This window comes from Ammodytes marinus (genome assembly GCF_949987685.1).
Source record: "Ammodytes marinus genome assembly, chromosome: 22".
Taxonomy (NCBI): Eukaryota; Metazoa; Chordata; class Actinopteri; order Uranoscopiformes; family Ammodytidae; genus Ammodytes; species Ammodytes marinus.
The window spans coordinates 5,157,402-5,178,409 of NC_137226.1; the positions used below are offsets into that span (position 1 = coordinate 5,157,402).

The 21,008-nt window shown below is 39.8% G+C and overlaps 2 protein-coding genes across 2 annotated transcripts; one reads left to right on the plus strand and one right to left on the minus strand.

Moving 5' to 3' along the window:
- Positions 1–30: 30 nt before the first annotated feature.
- On the plus strand, positions 31–8,454 carry ada2b (adenosine deaminase 2b). The gene is made up of 10 exons (XM_080050815.1): positions 31–133; positions 1,360–1,745; positions 2,515–2,734; positions 3,171–3,381; positions 3,510–3,637; positions 4,784–4,874; positions 5,051–5,159; positions 5,240–5,397; positions 7,151–7,353; positions 8,331–8,454. Exons 2-10 carry the CDS (start codon positions 1,445–1,447, stop codon positions 8,416–8,418), a joined length of 1,509 nt encoding a protein of 502 aa, XP_079906941.1. The 5' UTR covers positions 31–133; positions 1,360–1,444; the 3' UTR covers positions 8,419–8,454.
- A 441-nt stretch (positions 8,455–8,895) lies between these two features.
- Positions 8,896–20,740, minus strand: LOC307268255 (putative polypeptide N-acetylgalactosaminyltransferase 8; the record flags this gene model as incomplete). Its single annotated transcript, XM_080050814.1, has 11 exons — positions 8,896–9,054; positions 9,153–9,320; positions 9,395–9,490; positions 9,889–10,026; positions 12,584–12,769; positions 13,325–13,439; positions 14,280–14,477; positions 14,565–14,748; positions 17,277–17,443; positions 18,178–18,421; positions 20,530–20,740. The coding sequence occupies 11 exons, from the start codon at positions 20,738–20,740 to the stop codon at positions 8,896–8,898; spliced, it is 1,866 nt and encodes a 621-aa protein (XP_079906940.1).
- Positions 20,741–21,008: the final 268 nt, after the last annotated feature.

Below are 21,008 nucleotides of genomic sequence, written 5' to 3' on the forward strand. Positions count from 1 at the left end.
CTGCGCTCTTGAGTATTTTGCTGACATGCCTGTGGACTGATAGCAGAGAATTCTGGTGGAAAACAAGCTTGAGCACAGTTTTGGGAGTCGGCTGAGCAGAGACACACAGGACTCCAGGAGCTCTTATTTACTTGTGAGTATTTTATGTTTTTTAAGGTGGCTTGATTTGCCTTTTAGAGAGTTTAACCTTTGTTTAGCATGTGTGAGATATGTGAGAGTTGTTTATCACTTTTCGCTCCACTACTCTTTCTTATTTTGACTCGGAAAGCTTAGCTGTCATGGTCAGGCTACTGAATGGGCTGTCTGCGCCGTAATGCAAGCGTAATGAGAATCGGTTAACCTTTTGATTAACCTAATACAACTTTATCAGTTTAATTGATCCAGTATTCCACTCAAAACGATCTAATAGCAGAAGGACTTTAATGTCATTAGTTTGTTTATTTATTTAACCTTCATTTATACGGGCAATCTTTTGAAAGTTCGAATAAAGAAAGGAAAAAAAGGATTGCGAATAAAGTGCGTTTCCATCAAGTGGTTGGAGCGGATAAACTGCAGATTACGGTCTCGCCAGCACCAAACAGAACGCAGGAGGAGCGGCATTACGCTCAGCCTCTGCCCGCCTGTCAGCCACTATTTCCGGACACTTTTACTTGGCAGACTTGGCTGGAGAACCAGGTTGAAAACTGCGCACTTTTAGCACTTATTTTTACTTTCGGCTAGGAGTTAGAAGGGGACGAGATCAGTAAATAAGGCTGGTTGAAAACCTACAGACTCTACCCCATACACACCTCCGGATAACCCCCGCTCGGCTCTACAGTATGCTGTTTGGGACAATACAACAGCAATCAATCAATCAGTGACAGACGCACAGTATTTATATGATAGTGCCAAGTACAGGAAACCTAAAAAGCAAGTTCCCATTTAGGCTTATAGTTAGTTTCACACAGTATTAGTTTTATTGACCCACTATGCCGTAAAAACCGTAATACCTCTCATTTGATGCAGAAGGATTAAGGATTATGCAGTTTCATGGAAGGGGGATTTGTTTATATTTGCAGAGCCTGCAGTTAGTTTACTTAACATATTTTCTCTACGTGTAATTCTTAGAATTAAATAATATCACCATAAACCAGAACAAAATTGTTGTAGAGATAACTGTGTGCAGCAACAACAACAGTCAATCTGCAACTTTTCAGGTAGCGTTCTAACTTCAAACGGATCCAATTGTCCTTTTGGAAAAGTGTGTTTATTCAGTAATGAGATATGAGAATATACCTTGGAAAATGTTCACTTCTCTGACACACCCAAAGTTACATAGTGCACCTTTAATGTTTCACACATGTATTTCTTTCTTCACAGCACCAAATACAGCAATCCTGCTCTTGTGGAGGGTGTGTGTGTGTGTGTGAACATGTTCTAGCACCCTCCTGTGGCACATAAGGACATGGTGATCTCAATCTACCAGGTTGTGGTCACGTATGTACCCCTTCTGTGGTTGGTAAGAGTGAGTGATGGGATGCCTGACCCCGCTCAGAGGGAACTGTTAATGCGTCAGGAGGCCTCCAGACAGACCGGGGGCCGAGTCATACTGACAGCGGCTGAGCAGAAGCTAGATGTTTATCTGCACCGGTTAAAGGAACAAGAGATGGCGGCCGCACAGTTTCCCCCTGCTATCCACTTCTTCAAAGCAAAGCCTCTCATACAGAAGAGTTCCATCTTCAAACTGCTGCAGAAGATGCCTAAAGGTGATGTCACAAGCTTAGATCAGAACAGGGCCTACCGGGCGCATGCAGGCCCAAATGAATTCCAATTTTTTATTTTTTTTCCATTATAGCAGAACAACATATTGTGGATACTGTTACATTTGAATGAAATATAGTCACGCTAATAAATTGTTGGATATATAATTTATAAATAGAACATTTTAGCACGGCTTTAAAGGAATAGAACTTGCATCTTGGCTTTTGTTGATGATTTTCCTGTAGTATTTTATGTAAAGTGAGGTAGAATTTTGTGTAATATCTGTTATTGCACAAATTTCAAATAGGCCTATCAATAAAAGATATAAACTATAGAGCATAAATTACAGAAAAGCTGAGAAAAGCGACACTTGAATAAAGTCAAATGTCTAGTCATCATTTAAAAAATGCAACTTTAGATTTATACTACAAGGATGGTAATGGCAGAGACTTTAGGCTTGGGTAGCTCGCATAATTATCAGATGGACCAGAAGAGTTGACTTATTAGTTGCTTTGCTGACTTTGTCCTTAGCGTTTTGACTTCATCCACAAAATTGTACTTAAAACTTTACTCACACCATTTAATATTTTTCTTGCGTGCAAAATGTAAAAAAAATATTTATAGAAATATTTATTTTCTCACTCCTGGCCTTAATTCTCTTCCATATGAGGGGGGCTTTAAAGGTGCAGTGTGTAATATCTGAATATTACATCTATAGGTTTCAGTCCATCAGTCTGACTTTGGGGTCCCATTTTGGGCTGTTTTTGGTGACAGGTGCAGCCCTCCACATCCACAGCTCCTCTCTGGTCAGTGTTGACTGGCTGGTGAGAAACGTCACGTACCGGCCACACTGTTACATCTGCTTCACGTGGGACAACTCGGTCCGCTTCCTGTTCTCCGACCGCCAGCCCTTCCCACGCTGGGACTGCTTCTACTGGCAGCTGCTCCAGACCCTGAGGGCCAAAATAAAAGACCCTATACTCTTTGATAACAGGTTGAGTAAAGATGTCTCATTTTCTTACACATTTCGAATCAATACAGTATATATAGGGGAGGGGGATTTGTTTATATCTGCAAAGCCTGCAGTTAGTTGACAAAATATGTTTTCTCTATATGGAATTCTAAGTATTGAATAACCATAATCATAGATCAAAACAAAATTATTCTGAGGCACCTGGAACCAAAAGTAAAACTAGAATATGTTTCTGAAAAAAAAATTGTGCCTTGTTGCCAGTTTTATTAACAGTGAAATAATAACTTTTAAGGTAGCTTTCTAACTTCAACCAGTGTTCCAAGGATCCAATTTTCCTGTGAAGAAAGTTTGTTTATTAAGTCACATGAATATACCTTGGAAAATGTTTACTTTTCGGACACACCCAAAGTTACGTCGTGCACCTTTTTAAATTAGTTTTTGTGTGTGTTTTTTTCAGTTTAATGCAGCACCTCACTCTGTTCACCGAGGATCCCGATGGGGAGTATCCGAGCCAAGAAGTTGTTTGGGAGAAGTTTGAGAAAGCCTTTATTGCATCCGCAGGTCTGATCACACACGCCCCTGTGCTGAGGGACTACTTCTACAAGGGCTTTGAGGAGCTCCAGCAAGACAACGTCATGTATCTAGAACTAAGGAGCGGTCTCTGCAGGGTTTGTTTGTTCACACTTGAAGCAGTTTCAGTAGTAGTGGTGGTAGATCTGACCTCCCATGCATTTCTGTATTGTGATAGTGTAACATAAATGTCATATTTTTAATTTTTTTTGTGTGTGTCATTCAGACGTATGAGCTTGATGGAACCATCCACGATAAGAACTGGATGTTAAAAATGTTCCAAGAAGTTACAAAGAAATTTAAAGTGGATCATCCGGATTTTCTCGGGGCCCGTATCATCGTTTCTGTACACAGGTACTGATAAGAAAGAAAACATATGTAAAGGCATCTTAACAAAATGTGCGTCACTTGAGAAATTGCACTAAGTTGTACTCGCAATGGGCCATGATTTCAAAGCTCTAATTCAACTGTGCTTTGAAAAGATTAAGTCATTTTTTTCTGATTATAACCAATCATATTATCTCTTGACTATTGCGCTTCCTGTTTTCTGGAAATGGAACAAAGCTGCAGAGTTCTTAGAGTCAATAAAGGGCCACTCCACCCATTTAGTAGTGTTGCTTATCATGTTAAAAATTGCAATATTTGCACTGATGGTCTCGTTTGCTGTTGCATGCAATTCATGATCATCAGTTGAAAAATGAGACTGTTTCAGAAATATTTAAAAGTTCTTCTTAGCAGAGTGAGTAAGTGATTGAGCACACAGTTATAGAGCCATGAAACTGTTTCATTTAAATGGAATGCAGCCATCACTAATGTTATTCATTACATCAGTGCTTTTCCTGAGGTCACAATGTCTGCAGTGAAAATGGGTCTATTGTAAAATCTTTATCTTTATTCACAAAACCGTATTTTACTTTCCACTAATTAAATGTCTCATTTGATACCATATACATCTGGGAACATTAGCGTCGGCATGTTAGCATTGTCATTATGAGCATTCTTATGTTAGCATTTTTTCTCAAAGAACAAAACTGCTAGCCTGGCTCAAGAATCATGCATTTGTTTAATCTGTTTCCTGCAAGTTCCCCAACTTTACAAAAATGCCAAACTAAATTTGCTGGAATGTCCCTTTAATAAAACATTGTTTTCTAGAAGAGGTGAAATAATTGTGTACACCCCTGCTAAGCAGCTACTTTGGTAAATAACCCATTAAGTTTCCATGTGTCCGTGTAAGTAAAAACACAGACATTCTTGTGATGTCTTATCATTTTGTCACCCAACATTTAGGCAAAAAGCTTTAAACAATCTAAAATAAGCAACGCAGTATTCATAATATGCTCATAAATCTGCTGAACTGTCACATTTATAGGCATGTCATATGATGTTAATGTGAACTAGCAGCACAGTTGTTTTTTTGTTTTGTGTCTTGCTGTATGAGTCAAATTGAGTTCTCATCAGAGTGTCTGTTATCGCCATGGTTATCGCTGCTTCTTCCTTCAGGGCTCTGGGTGTATCTGAGGTCAAAGCGGCCGTCAAAGAGACCATTCAGCTACAAAAGGACTTCCCAGATGTCGTTGCAGGATTTGACATGGTGAGAAGTGATTCGGTTTCATTGAGCCTCTTTATTCAAGTGGCATTACAATAAAGCTCCTGTCATGAGTGCAAGACGTGTCGCAATTCTTGTTTGAGTTGGCTTGGTCTGATAGTTTATCTCACTTTGGTATAGACTTTATTTTGTTTTCCTTGAGCTAATATTGAGATTTGCAGGTTGGCAGGGAGGACAGTGGGAGGACCCTTTGGTACTTCAGGGAGGCTCTCTCTCTACCGGCCGAACTGGGTGTCACGCTGCCATATTTCTTTCATGCAGGCGAGACAGGTGGGTGGATCAAAAATCAGAAAAATCCATCGTCAAGAAATCTGTAAAAACTCCCTTAATTGGACTGTTTGTGTTTGTAGATGATGAAGGCACAGATGTAGATCAAAACCTTCTGGATGCCCTTCTGTTCAACACCACACGCATCGGCCATGGCTATGCTCTGGCACACCATCCCCTCGCCAAAGAGCTCTCTAGGAAAAGAAACGTGGCTGTGGAGCTGTGCCCCATCTCAAACCAGGTCAGATAACATACAGTGGAGGAAATAAGTATTTGATCCCTCACTGATTTTGTAAGTTTGCCCACTTACAATGAAATGAACGGTCTATAATTTTAATGCTAGGTTTATTTTAACAGTGATTGACAGAATATCAAAAAGAAAATCCTGAAAATCACATAAAAAAAGATAGAAATGATTTTGCATTTTATGAAGGGAAATAAGTATTTGATCCCCTATCAAAACATTGCTTAGTACTTGGTGGAGAAACCCTTGTTGGCAAGTACAGAGGTCAGACGTGTCTTGTAGTTGATGACCAGGTTTGCACACATCTTAGGAGGATATTTGGACCACTCCTCTTTGCAGATCCTCTCCTAATCTTTTAAGGTTTTGAGGCTGTCGCTTGAGCTTCAGCTCCCTCCACAGATCTATTGGATGTGATGTGATGTGATTCTTCTTGAGCCACTCCTTTGTTGCCTTTGCTGTATTTTTAGGGTCATTGACCCATCCATGACCCATTTTTACGGACCTGGCTGAGAGAAAGAGGTTGTCACCTAGTATTTCATGGTACATGGCCCCATCCATAGTTCCCTTGATGCAGTGAAGTCCACCTGTCCCGCTAGAAGAGAAACACCCCCAAAGCATAATGCTTGGCTGTGGGGATGGTGTTCTTGGGGTCATAGTCAGAATTCCTCTTCCTCCAAGCTTGGCGAGTCACTATGATACCAAATAACTTGATTTTGTTCTAATCTGACCACATCACCTTCTCCCAAGCATTCTCTGAGTTGTTCAGGTGTTCATTGGCAAACTTCAGACGGTTCTGTACATGTCCCTTCTTGAGCAGGGGGACCTTACGGGCACTAGAGGATTTCAATCCATCACGGCATAGTGTGTTACCAATGGTTTTCTTGGTGACTGTGGTCCCAGCTGTCTTGGGATCATAAACAAGCTCCTCCTGTGTAGATATGGGCTGATCCCTCACCTTTCTCATGATCACTGATACCCTACAAGGTGAGATCTTGCATGGAGCCCCTGACCGAGGGAGATTGATGGTCTTTCTGTGTTCTTTTCGAATAATCGCATCAACAGTTGTCTCCTTCTCACCCAGCTTCTCGCCAATGGTGAGGGATCAAATACTTATTTCCTCCACTGTATGTGTCATTGGCACAATAGAAAAGAAGATGGTTGGACCCCAATGTCCACCCGACTGACTTGCGGACTGAGCCCTCATAGAACTTTGTCATATGTACTGTACCTTCATCACGTCAAGTCTCCAAGGGTGCTTGAAATTCCTGACCCATTCACTTATTTTAAAGTATAAATGTAGGTCCTTAAATATTTAGTCATTGAAACACTTCTGGGTTCATCCTGCTGCTTTTGTCAGCGGCCACATCATCAATAAATATGAATGAGCCAGTTAATTTGGCAGCCATACATGCCAATGCTATAACACTACCACCACGCTTCACTGATGAGGTGGCATGCTTTGGATCATAAGCAGTTCCTTCTCGAAACTCTGTATTCACTTTGGTGAAGTCTTCTCTTGATTGTTGACTTTGACAGAGATACATCCACCCACCTCATGATCCACCTGACCTGAATCCTATTTGATCGTTCATTTCACTTGCCGAAGACAAAGCTGAAAGGAAACTGCCCACATACACTGTATATTAAATCATATAATATATATCTGAGCTCCCTGTTAAGTCAGTGTTTGTGTGTTCTGTAAAGCTGTCTTCATATATAAAGTGTGCTTGACCCCTTACTGTACCTCCAGGTGCTGAAGCTGGTATCTGACCTTCGGAACCACCCTGCCGCTGTGCTGATGTCCGAGGGCCACCCGATGGTGATCAGCTCTGATGACCCGTCACTGTTCGGCACCACAGGCCTCTCCTATGACTTCTATCAAGCCTTTGTTGGCATCGGAGGGTTAAAAGCAAACCTGGGCACCCTGAAAGAGTTGGCTGCTAACTCTATAAGGTGAGAATCAGTTGATTATATTACTGTCATGTCTGTATTTCTAAGGCCCTCTTTGTCATCTGTACTTGTTTGCATGTTTACGAAAACAATTTGACTTGACTAAGCATGTGTGATTGACTGTATTCTTTTCAATTGGTTTTAAAGATTAAGTTTTGGGATGTTGTTTTTTTGTATTTTTTTTAGTATTACCTGAATATTCAAAGCCTGGTCTATCTTGTGTACGATTTGCCAAATATGGCATCGATTAATGTCCAAAAACACATCAATAGCCACACTCTTTCACTGGGGAGATGCTCTTTCACACCTGCAACTCAGGTGGCAGTACAGGTTGGCAATTCATTCCCCAGTTCTATTTGTCTGAGGTACCCTTGGGCAAAACACTTAATGCCAAGATTCCTCCCAATCTACCTACATGACAAAAAAAAAATGAGGCTGGGGGAAATGTGTTTGCCAATTTGATGTGATACAATAGTTTCAAGAGCAGTGTCTCATTCTATTCAATTATACTCTTGAAATCTGAGATTTAGGAGCTCCACCCTGGAACCCATTTCACCAAATTTGCAACATGCAAGCTGTAACCTGCAGCTTGCTTGAGAGCTTATTCTCTGCCATATTTTAACACGTTTTTATTCTAACAGTTTTAGACACACCACGTACTTGCAAACCCAGGCATGAGCCTCCAAGAGCCCCACAGGCTACAAATTGCTTGAACACCGTCCAGGACAAGATAAATGGCATCTCTGATTGAATTGAAACTGAAGAAGCAAAACAATGTCACTTCTAACTTATTGACAAGAGATCAGAGATGGATTTAATGTCATGTATGGTTTGTCTAGTTTATGGTGTGAATCATTGATGCATTAGCCAAACAAGTCCATGTTAAAAGTCCGTAGTAAGCCTTTCAACTCATCTGCTTTTACAATCATATTGCAATTCCTTGTCTTCTAACTCAGTAGAGATGTTTGCTTTGCTTGCAGGTACAGCTCCCTCCCGACTAACCTGAAAGACACAGCTCACGCCATGTGGCAGAACAAATGGAACACCTTCATAAATGACCACTTATGACTGACATACAAGAACGGATCCTGTCTTGAATCCTGATAAGATATGGGATGTTATAGTACCCAGTCTTTATCTAAACAATTCAAGCTCAATTTGTCACACTTCATTTGAACTACTGTACATTTGGTTCTATTGATGTATATATCTATATAGGCCTTGATCTGTGGCATCCACAATCAACTTTCTGTCATCATAAAATATGAATTTAACACAAACTTCAATACAAATAGGACATTTTTATACAAAACCAAGGAAGAAGAAAAATTCTTATCCATGTTAGATTATATTTTGTGTCAAAGTCAAATTTTTTGTAACATACAGTATGATAGAAAAACAAGTATTAAATAAAATACGATAACTTTTCATATCCATTTCATTATCCAGTTCACAAATTTGCTCTCACACCGTTTGGATTTTTGTTGATCCATGTCGTCCACAGCAGAATATAAACTCGCGCCAACAGAATAACAGGCTAGATCTTCAATTATTTTGTCTTTTGAGCAAGTCTTGGTTTTTGATTAAATGTTGTATCTTCCAGCTCTGACCAGTGCACTCCTGAACAACAAGATGGTAATAGGCATCTGCACCTGTTGCAATTTCCAGGCATCTCTTTGTTGCTCTGTTCTGGATGGGTCCATCCTGGGAATAAAGCTCAACGTTAAAACACATTTATGTTCCCTTTAATAGATTCCAACCTCTGGGGTGTAGATTTTTCATATTAAAATTGTAATATTTACCTGTTTGAAATCCCACAACATGTGAAACTTCTTCTGCACGGCCACTTTACAGTCGTACAATCCCGGGTTTACTCCAGTGCCTGTGTCAACCAGACAGCGGTTGCTGTTGTACTTGTGAGATTTGATTCCGCCGATGTAGATTTGTCCATTGGTGCGATAATAACAGTGCTGCGTCAAATCGAAGAACAATTATTATATCCATATCAAATACTATTCATGTTTGTGCATTCAGTGGATCATACCTGAGGGGACCAGAAGTGGCATGAATACAAAATGGGTGTGTTCCCAGGTTGTGGGCCTTGGTCAATACAGAGCTCTGTCTTCAGGGCATTTATTAGCTGTCAACAAAAGCAGAAATATACAGTAAGCAAAGAAGCAAGGACAATAAGATAGTTTCTCAAAATGGCATCATCCACCACTAGTCTTTCCACAATCTTCCAGTCTTCCAACATGTGCATTTGTGGCAGACACCAACTATAAATGAAAACATGTAAGGCCATTAAGTTTGTCTGTTCTGTGCTACTGCAGAAACATGGCAGTGTAACATGGTGTCCTCTGTGGAGATTATATTCAATTTCTACCAAGCCTTCCCTGAAAACAAAATCTAATTCCGTTTACACACTTACACTGTACCTTTAAAATAAATCTAAACGAAGCCTTCTGAAGGATGACTATGAAACTTGTGGATTTCAGAATTAGAATGCTGCAACATCAGATATATTGATTCTATACTCACGGCTCCGTAACCTAGCAAGTCACCCAAAGGGTCCAGTTGGGGGTAAATGTTATCCAGATACCACTTAAAGGGTTTGCATTTTAGTTTCTCTCTTAGTTTTTTCCTCTCCGTCAAATCCCCAATGTCTATCCCATGATCCTGTAGGAAACAAAAGGACAACAAGATAAGTTAGAACTTCAGCCACCAGAACACTTGTTTAAAAAGGTGCAGTGTGTAATGTTTGAATCATGTAGATATAAAAGGCTCATTCTAAAAAAGGAAATAAAAGAAAAAACTCATTTTAATTTCAAGCGATCATATAGGGGAGAGTGGCCTAAGTTGTGCATTTTGGAAGTTGTGCCACCCCTTGTTTCTAGAAAACCGTGGAAGAAATTGGAAATGTGACCACATATTTAAGAAGAGCCATCCATTTGACTCATCCTGTAAAGAAGGGAGACACAAGGAATAAGATATAAGCACATTTAAGCTCAAAAAACTGTGTTTTGCCTTTCAAAGTAAAATTTCCATGATCAAGGTTTTTTGATTATTGTGTCTGAACAATTATAGACAAGTTTGAAAACATTTGACACATGTTTTAGTGCTTTGGTATGCTACATTTTGAGTCTATACAGTTAGCACAATGTCAGCCCTAAATTGCTGCATCATGCTTATTATCCAAATTTCTGGGATTGGGGTGATTTGTGCCAAAGGGCCTGGGTGAGTTATAAGTAAGTAAGTAAGTAAGTAAAATGTATTTATAAAAGCACATTTATGACAGTTTGCACTGTCCAAAGTGCTGTACATTGTGCATTCAGTAGGTAAACAATGAAGGTAAAATAACAATAAACAAAATAAAAGACGTAAAGCCCATACATCCACATAAACACAGATAGTAGTGCAGAGGTAAGATAGTTAATGGGGAGGAAACACCAGGGTGTACATATGGGTTTTGAGCCTTGATTTAAAGGCATAAATGTAGGGGGAATCACATCTGTCAGGTGGCAGTTGGTTCCACAAGCACGGAGCAACTAGTGCAAAGTACATTTCTGAGAGTTGTGCCATTGGCATGGCTGTATACGCTGGTCACCAAAAGAAAGTGATTGTCTACAGTAGCTCAGAATAGAGTGACATCTCAATTCCACTTAACGACACCACTGATGAGAGTTCAGATGGCCAGAAAGATGATGATGGTGACTTTGTCATTGTGAGCTTTGCAGGTAAAAACCATTAGATCTGCTAGGCCTTGTTTAAGAAAATTGTCCTTCAATCTTTGTCAACTATTTACTTTAAATACACCTTAAATAAGTGATTGTCTAATGGATTTGTCTTGCATTACAGTTTATGAGATATATATCAATGGCACAATTCACCCCATGGTATTCTCTCCAACCGCACAACTTACACCACACCGGGGGCAAGTTGTGCATCAAGACAACTTTTTTTCCGAAGGCTATATTTCTTCAATAGTTTATTCCAGATCCAAAGTTTTTATTGCCAGGGATGCACAACACCCTGAAATATATGTACATATTTGAGTTGGATACTTTACTGTCAAGGCCTTACTTTAAAGTCACTTATGGCGCTTTTCCACCGCATGGTATCAGCTCGACTCGACTCAACTCGCATTTTTGGCTTTTCCACCGCAATTTCATGGTACCTGGTACCACGTAGCGGCTGCTTTTTTGGTATCGCCTCGCTCTAGGTTCCAAGCGAGCTGAGCCGATGCTAAAAGGTGACGTCGGCAGACGGCCGGCCACTGATTGGCCAGAGACTATTGTCTGGCCAATCAGTGGCCAGAGACTACCGGCTTCATTCTGTTGTTTATTCTCCCCAACTCTCCGGGACTTTTGAGTGTATTTACGCCGCGTGCAGCCTTCTCTGGCTCTCTTTCATTTGATTTGCATCACAGATCTGAATTTATTTTCCATATATTCGCTAAGCTCACCCAGTGTTGGTTGTTGGGGAAGTTACTTATCATACGAGAGGAGACATGTAGGGCAGCTAGCAGCTATCCTAAGTAGCCAGCTGGGACAGACATGATAGCGAGCGATTACATTACAAGCCTCGGACTGAACTGATTACCTCAATAAAATATTCAGGCTGAGACACGGCTTGCATTTGAAAACACGTATCCTGAAACAAGCACTAAACAGTCAACTTTATCATGCCCGTGTTTACGTGCATAGGGATGTACGTGACGCATCCCTACAGCTGACTGTGGCAGAGTCACACATCGGGACAACAACCATCCCTTGTAATGGCCCGTAGCAATATTCTTCTACATCTTTTAGCAAACAGATACAAGGGGGGTATTTCTTAAACATTTTTCATCCGTGTTTTTGGCGGTTGGTTCAGTTAATAGTGCAACAACTGCTCGCAATTTCTGCTCTGCTACTTTGCTCCGGAGTAGGCTTTCAGCCCCTTACGACGACCCCGCCCACGTTCAGCAGGTACTATTTGCGGTGGAAAACGACCCGTGCTGCTACCAAACCAAGTTGAGTCGAGTCGAGTTGAGTCGAGTAGAGCTACATTTGCGGTGGAAAAGCGCCATTAGAGTGAAAAGTTGCACAACTTAGGCCACTCTCCCCTACTAATTAAAACATACTCTGGCATAATATTTTACATTTCTACCAAGTCTGCTCTGAAAATTGACAATAATTCTACACACTGCATCTTTAAGAAACCACATCTGGTGTTATTGGATGAAGGGATTTACCTCAAGTGGAAGATTCCAGGCGATGTTGACATTGTATTTGTACTCATCCATCCAAACCTCAGCCGCTCTCAGTGCATTACGCTTCACCATTGCACTCAAGTCAGGGAGGTAAGGCTTGGAGGCCCGTTCAATGTGGGCAATTTTAGAGCAAGGTATAACTTCAATGCTTCCACCACATAGCCACACCTGCCAAAACATAAGTAGTTTTTAGGGAGTCCAAAGCAACATACACACTACCCTCTTTTTCTAGCTTGTTAAAGCCCCTGTAAATCTCCCTAAAAACGTTTAACTATGTAATTTGTGGAGTTAATTGCATGATGGTGTGAAAAAATTAGGCATATTTATCAATCCAAATTAAAGATATTGTCATTTAAGTCTGATTAACTTTACAGAAATTCAGTTCAGATGAGGTGGGCTATTATGTGGTTCTTATGACACAGTAAGTAGTTTGAACCAATCACAGCTGTTCTCTGCCCGAATGTTCTATAAAAACAATTACTGTTGCCATGAGGACCGTAAGACAGTAAATAAGATGTTTTTAAGCTAAGTTTTATAAAATTTATGAAAATTTATTTTCAAGGGAACCGGTTCCTGTTTTAATCTGTCCAGATTTAACCAAAACTATCATGAATGTCTGTCAAAAAAAAAATTGGAATCATGAAATACTCTATTGTTGAGATAGTTTAGTCTGGACTTTTATTGCAATGTTTAAATAACTTTGAAACATTCTGAAAATCTTACCCGAATGCCCAGCTCCACATTTTCACCACCATATATTTTCATTCCACCATCAAGGCTTCCGATCTCGCCGAAGAACTTGCTATCAGCCACAAGAATCCCCATGATGGAGGGGCTCCTGAATGCAAACACACTCCATTCAGATGCGTTTTTGACAAAGACAATATTTTAGAAATATTGAGGTCACAAGTCAATGTTCCCAGTCTGGGTCAGTGAAAAAGGTGCTGGACTGCTCGTTCTCTTTGCCATATCAAAAGGTCAATGATTAACATGTTGGCAAATATAGTTTTAATTGGAAATTTAATTCACAGAGTTGGGTTATTCTGACGTATTGCTCAGATAATTGTTTAATAATGTTCTCAGTAGTTCATTGTTAATTAAATAAGAAGAAGATTGGAAGCTATCGAAGTTTTAAAATAAATCTGCCAACTTGCACTTATTGGTTTGCTAACTAGCTGGCCAGCTATCTCCAAAATAAAACAGTGAAATTATCCCTGTATTCCAAATCCCATACGTATTTGCTATTTGGTATGGCGGAAAAAGATTTAGGATGTCGCAATACTTGATATCAAATGCGACATGCCAGAATTACCCGGATGTCCTGCACTAAACAATCGGTCACATTTTGCAGTGTGCAAATAAGTATTCTTTTATGGCTGTTATAGATATAACATAGATAGACCATAGATAGACTGTGTATGTAAAAAGAGGTTGTGAGTCACAATTATCCGCAGAGCAGACGTTACATCATATCACCAAGCGAGAACAGCAGCAATGCGAAGGATCAACAAGCAAGAGACAAGTTCAAGGCACAATGTTATGACGAAATAGTATGTCCCAATTGTATGCCTACTGCAGGCACAGTACATACTTTCTGTATGGACAGCTGCAGTAGAACAGGGGGAAAAAGGTATGTGATTTGGAATGTAGAGTGTGTTACTTTCTGACTGGAACTTACTTGCCCGGCTGTGAATCGTCCTTCAAAGCGTACCACTCCTGGCTGAAGGACTCGTACATGCACCACAGAGCCCAGTCAAAAGCATCTGCTGCAGGGATGTAGGGAGTCAATGTCAAATCGGCATAATCGACTCTGTCAAACACTGGGGTCAATATCACAGTGCGGTCCTCCTTGATGCGTGCTAACAATGGCTCTGCCCTGGATACACAATGACAGTTTTGAGTGACAGGATTTGTATGACATGTTATAACCACAGCAAAACAGTCAGCAAACACTTGAACCAACCATTGCACATGGACTTCTATGTGAGCGTCCAAGATGGCCACCACGTCTCCTGTGGCCGCCTTCCATCCGGACAGTCTGGCCTGGGTGAGGCCCAGCTGCTCCGAGTGCCTGACTCTCTTCACTAGGCCCGGACACTCCTCGTGGATTGAGTCAATGTATTCATCCAGTTTTTCCATTAAATCCTCTGTAGAGAGTAAATGTTTGATGTTATGAATATGAACTGTTTTAGTAACTTAAAAAAAAATGTAAGCAATAGTTGGATATTTTGGAAAAAATGCTTAATCTGGCTGTGAGATATATATATATATATATATATATATATATAACTTTTATGATTGTTTGTATATATATACAAACAATCATATGAAAAAGTTTGGGAACCCCTCTCAGCCTGCATTATAATTGACTCTGCTTTCACAAAAAAAATATAAAAGTGGTATGTCTTTAATTTACCAGGAACAGCTAAGTACTGGGATGTTTTCCAAACAAAGATTTTTTGAAAAGCAGTATTTGGTTGTATGAAATGAAATAAAATGTGAAAAACTGGCTGTGCAAAAATATGGGTACCCTTGTGGTTTTGTTGATTTTAATGCCTGTAACAGCATGTAAAACTGATGATTTTAAACACAAAGTTGGTTGGATTATGTTGTTAAGCCTTGAACCTCATAGAATTGTCTGTTTAATCATGAGAAAATTTATTTTAGGTGCCTAAATGCAAGTTGCACTTCTCTTTGACTCTCTGCTGAAGTGAGACAGAATGGGATCATCAAAACAGCTCCCAAAAGATCTTAAAAACAAAGATTATTCATTGTCATGGTTTAGGGGAAGGCTACAAGAAGCTTTCCCAAAGGTTTCAATTGTCAATTTCTACTGTAAGGAACGTTGTCAGGGAATGGAAGGACACAGGCACAGTTGCTGCAGTTAAACCCAGGTCTAGCAGACCAAGAAAAGTACAAGAGCGGCATATGCGGCGGATTGTGAGAATGGTTGCACACAACCCAAAGATCACCTCCAAAGACCTGCAAGAACATATGGCTGCAGATTGTGTATCTGTACATGGTTCTACAATTCAGTGCAATTTGCACCAAAACATCTGTTTGGCCGGGTGATGAGAAGGAAGCCCTTTCTGCGCCCACGCCACAGATACAGTTGCATGGAGTATGCAAAAGCTCATTTAGACAAGCCAGCTTCATATTGGAAGAAAATGCTTTGGACTGATGAGACAAAAATTAAGTTATTTGGTCTTTATAAAAAGCAGATGTTTTGGTGCAAATTGCGCTGAATTGTTGAACGATGTACAGATGCACAATCTGCAGCTAGATGTTCTTGCAGGCCTTTGGAGGTGATCTGTGGGTTGTGTGCAACCATTCTCACAATCCTCCACCTATGCCGCTCCTGTTTTTTTCTTGGTCTGCCATGCCTGGGTTTAACTGCCACTGCCTGTGTCCTTCCATTTCCTGACAACGTTCCCTACAGTCGAAATTGACAATTGAAACCTTTGGGAAAGCTTCTTGTAGCCTTCCCCTAAACCATGACAATGAACAATCTTTGTTTTTCAGATCTTTTGGGAGCTGTTTTGATGATCCCATTCTGTCTCACTTCAGCAGAGAGTCAAAGAGAAGTGCAACTTGCATTTAGGCACCTAAAATAAATTTTCTCATGATTAAACAGACAATTATATGAGGTTCAAGGCTTAACAACATAATCCAACCAATTTTGTGTTTAAAGTCATCAGTTTTACATGCTGTTACAGGCATTAAAATCAACAAAACCACAAGGGTACCCATATTTTTGCACAGCCAGTTTTTCACATTTTATTTCATTTCATACAACCAAATACTGCTTTTCAAAAAATCTTTGTTTGGAAAACATCCCAGTACTTAGCTGTTCCTGGTAAATTAAAGACATACCACTTTTATATTTTTTTTGTGAAAGCAGGGTCAATTATAATGCCGGCTGAGAGGGGTTCCCAAACTTTTTCATATGACTGTATATATCAAGGGCGTAGGTTTCGCTTCAACATTGGGAGGGAAACATTATAAGTGGGGGTCTTGTGGTATTAACAAAAATGTGTTTCAAACATACCATTTTGTGCATTCTGGTGAATTTTTATGAACTAATTTATGCCTTCTGTATTTATTTATTCATGGTGGACATGTCTTAATTTCTGTTAAGGAAAAGACAACAGGCTCCCAGTGACGTAAATATAATGGAATATAAAGCAGTAAGGCTATCAGGCATTCTGTATTACTTTCAAATATATATATATATACAGTATATATATATATATATATATATATATATATATATATATATAGTTCTTTCATCATTTTCTGTAGGGTTAGGGTTGGGCTAGGGTTGCTAAAATTACATTTTGAGAGTGGGTGCTTTTCAAAATTGATTTCTCCTCACCCGTGAATCAAATCCTTTGGTGGGTATATTTGCATGACTAATGTTAATAAGTGGAGTAAGTTTCATGAGCGTCAGACTTTCCTTGTGGGAGATGGCAACCCTAGCCCAACCCTAATCCAAAAGAAAATGATGAAAGAACAATACAGTAGAGTAAATATGTGTGTACGTTTTTAAAAGTGCTATAGGCCTATGCCTTAGGACAACGTTAGCTTGGCAAACATTTAATCCTTTGTATTTTGTGGGGGATTATACAGACAAATGTATTGGGATAAGAAAGCTTTAGACACAAAACACGGCTACCGTTACTGCTGTGATCGTCCACCAGTATGATTTCTTTCAGCAACCGCGCTGGTGTCTTGTCTATGATGCTGCGAACGGCTCGTTTGATGATAGAAAGAGCTTCATCCAGGTAGATTAAGATGACGCTGATGGTTGGCAGGTCCACTGGGTACTTTTTCTCAGCACACCTGTGAGGAGGAAACAAGTGGGAATTTGTGTATCTGAATAGACTCTAAAATGACAGTTTCATTAAGAATTAAGCGTTTACTCGTTCAATAAAAAGGACATTGTTGCTTTTTTGGTGCTTAAAATACTGTAGCAAAAATCTCCATTCAGTGCCAATCTCACATTAAAACCATAGTATAAAACTCTACCCACTTGCTTCATGTTCATTGAGATTAGTGAAGTCGACTTTTAGTTTGAGTTATATGACAATATCTGACCACAATATTGAAATATTGTCAAAAAAAATGCAATACAATATATTTGGAATGTATTGTTTTACAAATATAGATGTTTGAATAAAACATTCAGAGGAGGAGGATTATAGGTGTGTTCGTGTTGAATGGATTTGTTTTAAGCAGCTGTCAATGAGGCAAGGCTTAAAAAGGTGGAGTCAGTGATTCGGGAGAATGCTTGTTGTCTGGAGTGAATATCTCATGATCCTCTACCTGTACTTACTGTGTGTGTGATGAATAAACAAATCCAGTCGCAATACACAGCCTAGGCTCTGTTTACATTCCAGTTTACAGAGCCTAGGCTGTGTATTAACACCAAATTTATTTTCAGCGCACATGCAGTACATACAGGTAGCAGATCATGAGGAGATAGTCACTGATTTTAATTTTTTTCATCAAGCGCTCTCCAGAATCGCTGACTCCATCTTTAACAGTGGTTCCTATGGTGGGGATGTTATATTCACCTGGTGGGCCTGGTGTCTGTAATCTCTCTGTTGAGGGGAAGCCTGTCACTGAGGAAGGCATTGTAGCCGTATCTCTGAAACAACTTCTCGGCCTCTTTCTGCTCCTCCTCCGACAGCTCGTCGCCCCACTTTCTGAACAGAAACGAGTTCGGGTAGAGTTTCCTCACCAACTTCTTCTCCTTTTTCACCTCTGGTTCCTTCTGTGCCACCAGTTCCTTATTCCCAATGTTATTCACCAGCTTTACTGTTGACAAAAGAGAGTAGTTGGATTTGCATTTTTTTTTTTTAGATATTTTTTGGGCATTTTTATGCTTTATTGATAGTGCAGAGAGACAGAGGTGAAATGGGGCAGAGAGGGGAGTGACATGCAGAGAACGACCGCGGGCGGGAATCGAACCCGGGTCTGCTGCTGGGCCCGGCCCGGGAGGGGGATGCCTTACCGACTGAGCTAAAGGCGCCCCCTGGATTTGCATTTTAATCATTATTCCGGCTCTCATGTCAAGTGTGTAACAAAACGCATAAGAAATAGGCACTCCTCCCTGAAACATAAATATATGCCTTGTGTAAACTTAACTAGTGAACCATTGTTAAATAAAGCCTTTCATTACACTTCCAGATGTGATGAAATAAAGTAGTTGGATACATATGTGGTTAATTATCAATTGTCCTGCTCTTATGTCAAGTGTGAAACAAATTGCTGAACAAATAGGCACTCCACCCTGAAACATAAACCTTTGGAAATTAATGATCAGCCATTGTATGTCTTTGCAATCATTAGTATGACATATTTTGTCCGTCCTGTTGTAACTGGGCCAAGTTTGTTTAAAAGGAAAAGTTTTCTCGTTGACCTATAAGTTTACCAACAGAAAATACGCTCCTAGCTCTTTTGGATTCATAAACAAATGCAATCCATTTTTAAAACAAAATGGATTTGTCATGTCAAGGTGTCACCCTGCACCATTGTCAATGTATGGTTTGACATTTTACAGACAACATTATAAATACAACATTTTAATCAGTGAACTTAAGGTCCACTATGCAGTTTTGAGGGAGGTGGATTTCTTTTTGCAGAGCGTGCAGTAAGTTTAGAAACCATATTAACATAATATAACATATTAGATAACATATTTTCTCTTCATCTAGTTCTTGGTATTGAATACTTCCATCATCATAAATCAAAACAAAAATTATTTTGAGGAACCTGGAACCAAACGTAAGACTGGAATATGTTTGTAAACCAAACTGAGAGCCCACAGTTTGTAAACAGCAACAGTCACTTTTCAGGAAGCTTTCTAACTTCACACAGTGCTCCAGGGATAACATTATCCTGTGAGGAAAAGTCTGTTAATTCAGTTCTAAGAATACATTATTTAGAATTTAGAAAATATTCTCTTCTCTGACACACCAAAGGTTACATAGTGCACCTTTAATGGAACATTTTAAATCACTGAATTCAAACATGAAGCAGCAGTGGTGGAAAACCTACCCAGATGTTTTACTTAAAAGGGGACATTATGAAAAACTTATTTTTCATAATATGTGCCAGTGACCAACAATTCTGGCGTCAGTTTCATTTGGGTTAAAGCTAAAGGGAGAGGGAGGGGGGAATTGTGACAGTGCCATCTAATGGAAATAGCATGTTTTTTCTCCATATGCCAAATATGGTCATAATGACGTAATATGGTGGAGAGTAGTAAAAATGATAAATTTCAATGTAGAAGCCCAGATTGACACCCATATATAAGAAAATGCATAAATTATGCTTTAATGGCAGTGAGTTGAAAAAAGGCTGTTTGAATGGGTGTTAATGGACATTTTATGGGCCTTAGCAGTCTGAATGTAACTTTTGTTTGTATACAGTGTATTTTAGCCTTACTGTAATAGCTGAGCTGGAAATAACATTATCATGTAAAAATACACTTTCTTACCAGTTTTCATGCCATTCACATGAAAACAGCCAAAATTATCCAAAAAATGAAATGTCCGTAAAATGGACCAACAGGCCCAGAGGGTTAAGAGGCCACTCAAAATGTTCAGTATCTCTCATTTGACTATTTATAGGCATATGTTTGAGTAAAATGAACATTTTGGTGTTTATTCTATGAACTAGAGACAACATTTCTACCAAATTCCCCTCAAAAATAATGTAATTAAGAGCATTTCCATTAAGTAATGTAGAGATGAAGATTTAAGAAATGCAGAATGGTCTCCTAATTTTTTATCCAGAACTGTGTGTGTGTGTGTGTATGTATGTATGTATGTATGTATATGTATGTATGTACATAAACACATAGTTTTCCACAAAAACAAAGACGGAATCGACTGTCAAACTGACTAAAAAGTTGGACTCACGCAGCTTGTTGAGGTCTCCTTCCATCTTGTTGATCCTCTGGAGCATTCCCTGGCCCCTGATGGAGTCATTGTGGTGGGCCCTCTGAAGCCTCTCGGCGTGGCTGTGTACCTCTGTCTTAATGGAGCTGAGGTACAGCAGAGCCGCGGCCACGGAGAGGACCACCAGGGATCCTTTAACCCAGCCTGATCTCATCCTGCTGCTTCTGTGCATATTGGCAGTTTTGTTCTTCAACACAGTGAAAGAAAAAGGTGGAGCAAGCATTCCCGTACCTTTATTTTCAGGTGTTATGTCCCACCTGCCTCTCTAGTTCAACACCACCCTTTCCACAAACACACACTTGCACACATACAGTCACCTCAAACACACAAACACTGACGCACCATAGACATTTTATCTGACACCTTGAAGTTCACACAAGCTTTGCTGGAAGTGCCCTGGTCAGCCCTGGGTTTTCTCCCTGCTGTCTCTTCATATTCTA

Bases quoted from the DNA above. Each gene is read 5' to 3' on its own strand.
- ada2b (XM_080050815.1), top strand. From the start codon at position 1,445: ATGGTGATCTCAATCTACCAGGTTGTGGTCACGTATGTACCCCTTCTG. The intron at 1,746-2,514 runs GTGATGTCACAA...TTTTGGTGACAG, and splicing joins GCTGCAGAAGATGCCTAAAG to GTGCAGCCCTCCACATCCAC. The intron at 5,398-7,150 runs GTCAGATAACAT...CTGTACCTCCAG, and splicing joins TGTGCCCCATCTCAAACCAG to GTGCTGAAGCTGGTATCTGA.